General features: G+C 40.3%; 1 protein-coding gene across 2 annotated transcripts in view; it reads left to right on the top strand.

Annotated features, from left to right (window-relative positions):
• Window positions 1-8,327, top strand: part of LOC141492498 (peroxisomal ATPase PEX1-like) — a 51,527-nt gene extending 43,200 nt beyond the window's left edge. For both annotated transcript variants that reach the window (XM_074192820.1, XM_074192821.1), the window contains exons 20-24: window positions 3,256-3,432; window positions 4,454-4,684; window positions 5,656-5,853; window positions 6,307-6,437; window positions 7,034-8,327. In XM_074192820.1, the coding sequence (XP_074048921.1) occupies window positions 3,256-3,432; window positions 4,454-4,684; window positions 5,656-5,853; window positions 6,307-6,437; window positions 7,034-7,118 (822 nt within the window). In that variant the 3' untranslated portion in view covers window positions 7,119-8,327. The remainder of the gene's footprint in view (window positions 1-3,255; window positions 3,433-4,453; window positions 4,685-5,655; window positions 5,854-6,306; window positions 6,438-7,033) is intronic.
• The last annotated feature ends 2,510 nt before the right edge of the window (window positions 8,328-10,837 follow it).

Below are 10,837 nucleotides of genomic sequence, written 5' to 3' on the forward strand. Positions count from 1 at the left end.
AGACACCCAAGGATCACCCTGCTATGCGACCCCAGGCAGGCCACTCAGTCCCATTTGCCCTGCACCCCCCAAAAAAATAATAATAATATTAAAAAATGTGCTTCAGTCTTTGTTCTAACACCAATAACTCTGTTGTGCGTGGATCACATTCTTTATGATTAGTCCATGGCAAAAATTACTTCCATATTTTTCCACCATTGCCATTGCTGATTGCAACTCCTTCCTTCAGTATTTCTCCACTACCATGTACTATATTTTCTCTCTCCTTTCACTCTGACTCTGCTGTAGGGTCGCTGAGTGGCACAGCAGACAGATCCCTGGCCCTGGGTCCAAGAAGCCCTGAGTCCCCATACCACCCCTTAGGCCCAGAATCCACCTGGCCCTGTGGTCCTGGACAGGCCATCCAATCCCAGCCCCTTGCAATAAGTAAAAAAGAAAATGTGTTATATCTGAACACTCTCCCCCCATGGTCCATCCTTTCCTCCATCACTCACATCCCCCTTCCCCCTATCGCCCCCTCTCCTTACTCTGAATGCCTATACCACACTGAGTATATATGCTGTTTCCTCTCCTAGCCACCTCTGATGAGAGCGAAGTTTCCCTCATTCCCCCTTGCCTTCCCCCCTTCCATATCATTGCAATAGCTCATTATAATAAAGAAAAGTCTTATATGAAATATCTTGGCCTATTCCCCCCTCTCCTTTTTCTTTCTCCCATTACATTTCCCTTTTTTTCTATTAACTCCGTTTTTACACCATATTTTATCTTCGAATTCAGCTTTCTCCTGTGCTTCAACTATAAAAGCTCCCTTTACCTGCTCTATTAACTGAGAAGGTTCATATGAGTATTATCAGTGTCATTTTTCTATACAGGAATACATGTATTTCATCATCATTAAGTCCCTCATATTTTCCCCCTCTCCTCCATTCTCTATGCTTCACTCGAGTCCTGTATCTGAAGATCAAACCTTTTCTTCAGCTCTGGCCATTCCAACAGGAACATTTGAAATTCCCCTGGTTCATTGAAAGTCCATCTTTTTCCCTGGAAGAGGACATTCAGCCTTGCTGGGTAGTTGATTCTCGGTTGCATTCCAATCTCTTTTGCGTTCCGGTATATTGTATTCCAAGCCCTACAAGCTTCCAATGTAGCTGCTGCTAAGTGCTGTGTGATCCTGACTGCAGCTCCACAATATTTGAACTGTGTCCTTCTGGCTGCTTGTAATATTTTCTCTTTGACTTGGGTGTTCTGGGGTTGTTTTTTGGGATCTCTTTCTCGGGGGGATCGGTGGATTCTCTCCATTTCTATTTTGCCCTCTGCTTCTAGGATATCAGGGCAATTTTCCTGTAGTAATTCTTTGAAAATGATGTCAAGGCTCTTTTCCTGATCATGACTTTCAGGTATTCCAATAGTTTTTAAATTATCTTTCCTAAGTCTGTTTTCCATATCAGTTGTTTTTTCAATGAGATATTTCCACATTTTCTTCTAATTTTTCATTTTTTTTGTTTTGAAGTATTGATTCCTGATTTCTGGCAAATTCATCAGTCTCCCTGAAGTCTATTCTTTTCTGAAGGATTTGTTCTCCTCAGAGAGTTTTCTTATCCCTTTTTCCATCTGGCCCATTCTGCTTTTTAAAGCATTCTTCTCCTCAATAACTTTTTGAACTGTTTTATCCATTTGACCTAAGCTGGCTTTTAGCATGCTATTTTCTTCAGCATTTTTTTTTTTATTTCCTTGACTAGGCTGCTGACTTCATTTTCATGTTTTTCCTGCATCTCTCTCCTTTCTTTTCCCAGTTTTTCTTTTAACTCCCTCATTTGATTTTTTCAAAGTCTTTTTTAATCTCTGTCATAGCCTGAGCCCAATTTCTGTTTTTCTTGGAGTCTTTAGATGCAGGAGCTTGTGCTTCCTCATCTTCAGACTGAGTGTTTTGATCCTTCTTGGGCTCATTTGCAAAATATTTCTCAGTTGTGTTCCTCTTTTTTCTCTTCTTGCTCATTTTTCCCAGCCTGCCCCTGTTTTGGAGTGCTTCCTGATCTTTTGGGACACTCCCACAAGGGTCTCAGTGTGTGCCGCTCTGTCCTCCCTCCAGGTCTGTGAATGACCATAAGCGCCCCCCTCTGCCAAGGGGCTGAGTTGGGGGGGGGGCCTAGACTGGGATCAGGATCTGAATGTGGTCAGAACCCCAGAGTCCTGTTCCTGGGGCTGAGGACAAAGCTCTGCAGTCTCTCTCTTCACTCCCCTCCCTAGGTTCAATGGGCTCATGCCCTGGGGGCTCATGCCCTGGGGGCTCCTGCTTACTCTGCTCCTCCTGCTTCTGTTTCCTGGTCTGGGCTGTGGAAAGACCAAGCTGCTGGCTGTGTGCCCTGAGGGCTGGGCTCCACGTGCTCTCTCTGGCAGAGGTCACCCGCTGTTCCCCCACTTTGTGCCCGGTGCTCCCGGAGTGCAGCTCAGGAGACTCCCCCACTCCTGTGAGTCTCAGCTCCCAGCGCCCTGGGGCTGCCTCCAGGAGGCTGAGGTTCTTTCACTCCGGTGGGCCACCCCTCTGGCGGGCCTCCCCTCCGACCCTGGGAAGCAGAGCCTTTCTGCTCTTTTCCAGGTTACCTTGAGTAGGAGAACTGCCTCATTGGGTCCCTCTGTGGGGTCTGTCTCTGGAAAGTTTAGTTAGAGTCCTTAGCTTATGAGTTTTATCAGAGAGCGCCTAAGACTCGATCCTTTATTGTCGCCATCTTGGCTCCGCCCCCAGGTGTTCTCTTTTATGCCACTTCTTACCCATGTCCTTTTTCCTAGCATCCTAGATTTTGATCAGGAAGGGGACTTAATGGAATCCTTGTCATGTTACAGATAAGGAAACTGAGACTGAGAGATTAAGTCACTTTTTTAAGATCACATAGAGTAGGGGTGGCTAGGTGGCACAGTGGATAGAGCACCGACCCTGGAGTCAGGAGTACCTGAATTCAAATCTGGCCTCAGACACTTAATAATTATCTAGCAAAATTGAGATTCAAACCCAGGCCCTCTTATTCCCAAGCTAATAATTCTTTACCGCAATTTTCCAGGTTTCCATAGCATATATTTAATACCCATCATGTGTCTTTCTTATGCTCTTTGGGTCACCTGCAGTTTCAGTTCTTGGGACATTGGGATGTACTATAATTTGAAACTAGATTGCATCAAGAAAAATGGGAAATGGGCAATGAAAAATATGCTCAGAACAATAATTGATATTCTCATTTTGCCTTCTATTTTTCTGTTCAGGTGTCTCGTCTTGAAATTTTAAAAGTCCTTAGTGATTCTCTGCCTCTGATGGATGACGTAGACCTTGAGCACTTAGCATCAGCCACCGGTTCCTTTACAGGTGCAGATCTGAAAGCTCTGCTCTACAATGCTCAGCTTGAGGCCATCCATGGCAGGCGGACAGCAGGCTTGTCACAAGTACGGTCACTGGAGAGATGGGGGATGCAGCCTTTCTAATGACGATTACTTGTAGAGTTCTCTGACATGATTCATTACCTGTAGTAAAAACTATCTATGTTATTGATGGGAGAATATCAAAATAATTTTATTCTTGTGAACTTGAGTTTATTTCTTTTCAAATGCTTTCATTTCACTCAGCCTTCCCATTCTCAAGGAGCTCCAAAGTCTCCCTGTTGCTATTAGCATAAAATACAAACTCCTTGTGTTTGCTGTTTAAAACCCTTCAAAGCTGAATTTCTTCCAGGATACATTCACAGCCTGTCATGGGACACTCCCTTTCTCCCTCAGTGCCCTCATTCTTTGAATGCTATCCCTCCTTCTGTAGCCCAAAGCTCCTTTTAAGGCTTTAGCTCAAGGGCTGCCACCTTCCAGAGGATATTCTTGATACCCCCAGTTATGATTCTACTACCCACCCTTCAAATCAGGGTGTTGCTTTTTGTGTATGTAACAGAACATTAATTTATCTATGAACATGTGGTATCCCCAGAAGAACTTAATTTCTTAAGGATGGGGACTGTTTTCCTTTTGTATTCATAGCTTTACTCGGGGCCCTGGCATATGTGGGGCACTTAATAAATATTCTTTGATAAGTTGGTTTGTTAACTACCCAGTGAAAGTCCCAGTACTAGTTCCCACAGAAGTTCCAACTATGCAATTTTCATTCCATTGTGACAAAAAGTAGAATAATTCACTAGGCATTAAACATTAAAAATCAAGATGACTACCTATAAGCTTTACCATCAGTGTTTTGGGGGAAGATGGGTACATCTCTTAAGTATATAGTTCATCTTTTTATTTCCCTGTGTCCCAAATGTATTTGAGAATCGGGGGGGGGGGGGGTTATGAAACATGAAAGCACATGAGTGCTTTGACTTCCTTGAATTTTATTTTTTCTATTATAGTATCTACAATGGTGGTTATATTCAAGAGAAGGATTATTTCAATCATTGCAAGGCTCTCTTGTTTTTGGCAATTTTAGGATATTGGTTCCAGTTCTGACAGTGACCTCAGCCTGTCTTCAATGGTTTTCCTTAATCATAGTAGTGGCTCTGATGATTCAGCTGGAGATGGAGAGTGTGGCCTAGAACAGTCTCTTGTTTCTCTAGAGATGTCTGATCTGCTTCCTGAAGAATCAAAATTCAACATGTATCGGCTCTACTTTGGAAGCTCTTATGAGTCGGAACTAGGAAATGGAACTTCTTCTGAACTGGTATCTGGGGGAGCCATCCTTTGTTCTCACTGTGCAGGTTTAAATGTGTCCTCCTCATCCCTGAGCTCATAGACTTCTCTGGTATGAAATGCTTCCAAATGTGAGACCACAGTCTGTGTGAAGTTGGGCTCTTGTTCCCTTCTCCCCAACTATATCCCTGTGGAGGAGTCACATTAAGGAAGGATGCCTTCACCTCCATATAGCTAGTTTTACCCTCAAGTTTTGGCTGATTGATTGATCTTGTTCTGTAGTTGGTTGTTTTCACTGCTTGTGAAGACAAACCTGAGGGGAGAGTGAAGCTCCTAGGTGGAAGGTGTTTAAACTGTGGTCTCCTAAACTTTTAACTCCTTAGATAACCAGGAATGGACATGGAACACCAACTTAGACTTTGCCTAATGATTTGCAAATAATTCTTAAGTTTGGTTCCCAGAGGATTTTCTTAAAGAAACAGAATCAAATTTGTTTATTACCTGGACCCTTGTTCTCCTTGAACTTTGTATTTAAGATAGTTTTTTTAAAACTAGATCCCAAAATTAACAAGTTCAAATTCAAAAGCAAAATTAAATGAAAGACAAATAGTCTTTTCCGGGGATTCTTCAGTATAATATAAACAATGTAAAAATGGTAGATTTAAAGTAAAAATAAATGAACCTTAATGTAATTATTCACTGTGAAATTAAAGCTAGGGTAATGTGGGTCCATTTGAATTCTAAAATAATCTAGAGGTTGTTACAAAAAGAGATAAAGTGAGGTCTGTCACCTGTGACTTGAAAGCAAAGGCCCCCACCACCACAAGATAAAGCTCTAGTCCCTTTCAATATTACTAGAAGGTATTTTTAAGCACTTTTAGTTACTGTATAGTTTGTGAAAATATTTAGCTTGGCTTAGGTTTGACATATTTTTTTCATGAAAGATGTCCTAGTTCAATAATTGTTTACATCCTCTTTTTCTCCTCCCACACACCTCTGTAGAGCTCTCAGTGCCTCTCAGGTCCTAGCTCCACGTCTCATGATTTTGCCGGAGTAACTGGAAGAGAGCAGATGCTTTCACACCCCCCAATGTTCAGGATGTCGTCCCAAGAAGGTTTTCAAGAGCTCACACAGGAGCAGAGAGATCAAATGAAGGCAGAGATCAGCATCATTAAAGAGAGATACAAGGGCCAACATGGAGTATGGTTTTTACAGTCTATAAATTCATACTGAATTTGTGCTTAGTATTTTTTATATAATTTTAACAGGAGATTTTTTTCATGTATAAAATAAGGGAATTGAGGTGATCATCAAAGTCTTATAATTCCAATATTCTGGCATATTCTGAAGTATATGATTTTATGACCTTTATTATCCCCTGTCAAATTTATCTTTTGATTAATTTTTATTTATTTAAGGTAGTGGGGTTAAGTGACTTGCCCAAGGTCACACATAGCTAAGGCAAATTATTACTTGTTTGAGGCTGGATTTGAACTTGGGTCCTCCTGACTCCAGGGCCAGTACTCTATCCACTGTGTCACCTAGCTGCCCCCAACTTCATGATCTTTGGGAAAAAATTGATAAGTAAAAGTAATATCTTGGAAGTATTTGTGTCACTAATTTAACTTTTTGTCATTATGTTTTTAATTCAAGGAGGATGTTACCACTGCTCAGCCAGGACCAAGTAAGAATGCATTAGCCATTAGCCAGGCTCATTTAATCACTGCCCTCAGTAATACAAGACCATCCATTAGTCCAGATGACTGGAAGAATTTTACTGATCTGTAAGTGATAACTTATGATTTAGAAACTTAGATATTAATATTTATTTTCTTTTTTCTTTTTTTAGTTTTTAGTGTTTTTTTTTGTTTGTTTGTTTTTGGGGTTTTTTGCAAGGTAATGGGGTTAAGTGGCTTACCCAAGGCCACACGGCTAGGTAATTATTAAGTGTCTGAGGCTGGATTTGAACTCAGGTATGCCTGACTCCAGGGCCGGTGCTCTATCCACTGCACCACCTAGCCACCCCGATATTAATATTTCTAATATAGTTAATCATTTGAAATGCTTTATGTAATCAGTTTATTTCAGAAATCATAATTCATGTTTATATTTTCAGATCAGTTTGGGGAAAATGACTCTGGGGTCACTAGTTCTCAGAAATGGGTTTTTAATCAATTCTTTAAAAAGAAGCAGTGCAGTTATCGGAAAAGTCTAATTCTGAAATACTTGAAAATATGTCATGAAAATCCTCTCTTTGAAAGTATGACTAGAACTTCATACATCTAGCATTCAAAACGTAGAACTGATTCTGTACAGTTAGCAGTTTTATCAGTGTAACATTGTTGTTAGAAAAGTACTAATTGTATTTTTCCCCCCATAGCTATGATAACTTTCAAAATCCAAAGAAGAGGAAAAGTCAGAGTGGAACAACTTTTCGACCAGGCCAAAAAGTAACATTAGCATAATTCTTTTCTAATCTAGAAGTGGTGTGCCATTGCACTGAAATTTTTTAAATGGTGTCTGTAAATTTCTCTTTTAACTTAACAAATCAAGTTCAAATGATGACAGATTTGTTAATATTGAGATTATTTAATGATCAGAATTACTTATTATTTAATATTGAAGAATAATTTATTTCCAAAATTGCATTCTGTATTTTATTTCCTGTAAATTAATATTAAGCACTTCATGAAATATTATTGAATGAATGATGTATCTATTTGTCCCTTTGTAGAATTTGTAGTTATGTGTATTTTTTGGAAATCATCGATAGCAGCACCTTCAGTTCTCTCATGAAAATGTGTTCATTGTTTTTGCTCTCTACTGACTCCATGATTTAGAGGACCATTTTGGAAATAAATGATATTGTCTTACACACTTAGCAGATGATAGGTTCTTTTCATAATAACAAAGATGGCATTTCCGCACAATTGATGCCACTTGGAATTGGGTAATGGGAGAATTTTAACTATTTGCTAAGATATTTAATGATCTCTGATCAACCATAAAAGGCATTTTTCCCCCTGCATCTGTTAAAATATTGAATCATCACCACGTACTAGTTAAGGGAGAAGAAGACAAAAAAATACAACATACAGAAATAGGAAAATCGCCATCTTTTTTTTTCTTCGAGATGGAAAGCATGGAGTATATTATCCACCCTCCTTTGTTGTTACTGCCTGAGGGCTGAGCCCAGCCCAGGTTCCCTGTCCCTCTTCCCATTTCTACCTCTTTAAGGAGATCAGACCTCATCTTAGTGTTGTTGGGGGCAGTGCCCGTGAAGTGCAGCTGGAGAAGCCCTGTATGTGGTCAGGGCAGTGGAGACCAAGGCTCAGGGAATCTGCAGAGGCCAACCCCTGGGCTTGCTGACCCCTGGGGGTGGATCCTCTCAGGCCACAGGAGCTCAAATTTGAAGGAAATGCTGCCCAGGGACTGGATCCTGGAGATTGAAGGACAAAGCTCAGTAGATCTGTGCCTTTCCTTTACTCTTGACCATGTCAAAGCCTGTTGGAGGAATCATCTGATACTCAAAGAAAGCATCTGTTTGTGGCTTAGTTTTCTGTGCTACTTTGAATTCTGGTTCAAGAATGTTTTTTCACAAATTGTGCTTAGTGTCCATAAAGAATTGGATGAAATAAAGAAATTGGAGTACATTAAAAAAGATTTTTAAATTACCTTGGGTGTGCTGTGTGAAGGTGGTTTGAAGTGGTGAAAAACTTAAACTTTTGAAGTCACGGGTCCAGCAGAGAGGCACCATGGAAGGAGAAGCCCCCTTGTAGGAGTAACCCAGCTGAAAGGCCTGCCTTCCAAGCCTCGGTTTTCTCATCCCTATGGGTGAAAATAATAATGATCCTACATACTGTGAGGAAACTTAGCCAGCAAGCCTGGACCTCAGGAAAGCAGAAGTCCCAACCCCTTTACAACCCTGGAACCGGGGCACTGATCCCTTAAAGTATCAGTGCTCAAGTAGCTCAAGGGCATCTGCCCAAATAAAGGGGACTCCTTGACAAGAGCCCTCCCCCCAAGGTCAGGCAGCAGAGAGCTTCTGGTCACAGGTACAGAGCAAAGGAGTACGGAAAGACTGAACAGAAATGAAGACAGGAGTTCTTATTACAACTGTTGAAACTGGGCTGAGGGTGGAGGCACATTTGAGGGCTGGGTCGTTCATTTCTACACCCCTTACCTCACTTCAGTAGAGATGCAGGTAGACGTGGGCGGGAAGCTACTGGCATCCACTAGAAAGTTGTCTTCCTTAGAAGTTCTAGGAATTTGTGATGTTAACAGACCCAGAGACCTAATTCACTGAGTTGGAAGAACCAGACCCTGGGGCCTCCCATGTTTGATCTGTCTGGGCCTCACAGTCAGTCCTGAGGCTTGGGGGGGATGCAGGTGGAGCAGCTCACAGCAAGAAAGGATGTTGGGGGTCACCAAGTCCACCTCCATAAATAGATGAGCAAAGTCAGTCGAATGTTAGAGCCAGATTTGAATCCAGGCCTTCCTAACCCCCAAGGCCTTAACTCCATTCACTACAAAACATCTAACTGTAATACATATGTAGTACCGTGGATGAAAGTAGTTGTTGGAGTCAGCCCCTGAGTGTGAATCCTGGTTCAACACTAGCCATGGCACTTGGAAGTCACTCAGCCTCTTAGAGACTCAAATTCCCTTACCTATCCCACAAGAGTGTTGTGAGGATCAGATGAGGTCATATGTACACATACACACAAACACTCAGCTTTGCAATTTTAAAAGTACTATTTAAATGCTATCTGTTTTCATTTTGTACTTTTTAGCATACTGGTTCTTTTAAATTAAATTTTGTTTTACTCTTAAGCTCCAAAAAACAATTTCCACACACACACAAAGTGGAACAGAAAAGAGAGAAATTATATATGAAATCATGAATGTCTAATAATTATTACTTTTAAAAATACAACATATATATTAAATTCAGCATACTTTTAAAACTGATTGGTTTGTCTCTATTTCCTTCTGAACTTATTTCTGGTCACTTCTGTTCATTAAAAATATATATATATTTTCAACAGCCCACTTTATTTTTTTCTTTGACTACACTATTCTTTGATCTCCTACATTTATACCTAGAACAAGTCCTTTTCTTTTTTCCTTTGATCTCTTTGTTACCTAAGCCTAGTGGCAGAACTCTGGTCAAAGAACAGTAACAGTTTAATAACTAAGGTATCACTCTCCTGGACTGGTTCACGTCTCCAGTTTTGCCTTCATGTATCTTGTCTTCCACAACCCCCCCCCCCAACATCTCTTTAAAAAAAAATCAATTATCTTTGCCAGTCTTAGAGATGAGAGATAAAACCTCATAGATGTTTTCATTTGAATTTTTCTAATTATTAGTTATTTGGAATATATTTTCATGTGACTATTGATGTCTTGTATTGCTCTCTTTTGATCATTTGTTCATCAAGGAATAATTATTGCTAATGGTTTCCTCTGAAAATTAATTTTCTTTTGAGTATACAACATAAGGTTGTATTCTTAGATGTGATTCTCATTTATTCCTCAAGTCCAGCATTTTTTTTCCAGTAGAAGAAAATAGAAATTGAAAAAATAGCTATTGTTTAGAAAGATTTTCCTATCTATCCAGAAAGCCCCCAAAGTGAAAGAAACCTTTATGTAACCATCTACTCTTTGTGTCCAGGAGACTTCATCTAAGCACTTCTGAAAGTTAGCCCTGTTCTAATTTTTATTTTTTAGATTTTAAATTTTTGTTCTTTTAAAATAAGTTTAATTTATGCCTTTTCGTTGTACGTCATGGTCATTTCTCAAAATGATAAGCATTGTCCCCACCCCTACAATCTGCCACTCATCCATCAACAACCATTGAATTGATTTCCTCCCTCCCCCATGGGGGGTTGAAGTGGATTTACACCAATCTGCTCATTGTCCTATTTACCAGAAAGCTAAATTACATCTTTATGTTTCAGTTTTGTGTTTCTATGTTATTTAAAAAGACATGGGGCAGCTAGGTGGTGCAGTGGATAGAGCACCATCCCTGGAGTCAGGAGTACCTGAGTTCAAATCCGGCCTCAGATACTTAATAATTACTTAGCCGTGTAGCCTTGGGCAAGCCACTTAACCCCATTTGCCTTGCAAAAATCTTAAAAAAAAAAGACACTGGACTTTTTACTTCCATTCTAATCTTTCATTT

The sequence above is a fragment of the Macrotis lagotis genome, chromosome 7 (genome assembly GCF_037893015.1).
Source record: "Macrotis lagotis isolate mMagLag1 chromosome 7, bilby.v1.9.chrom.fasta, whole genome shotgun sequence".
NCBI lineage: Eukaryota > Metazoa > Chordata > Mammalia > Peramelemorphia > Peramelidae > Macrotis > Macrotis lagotis.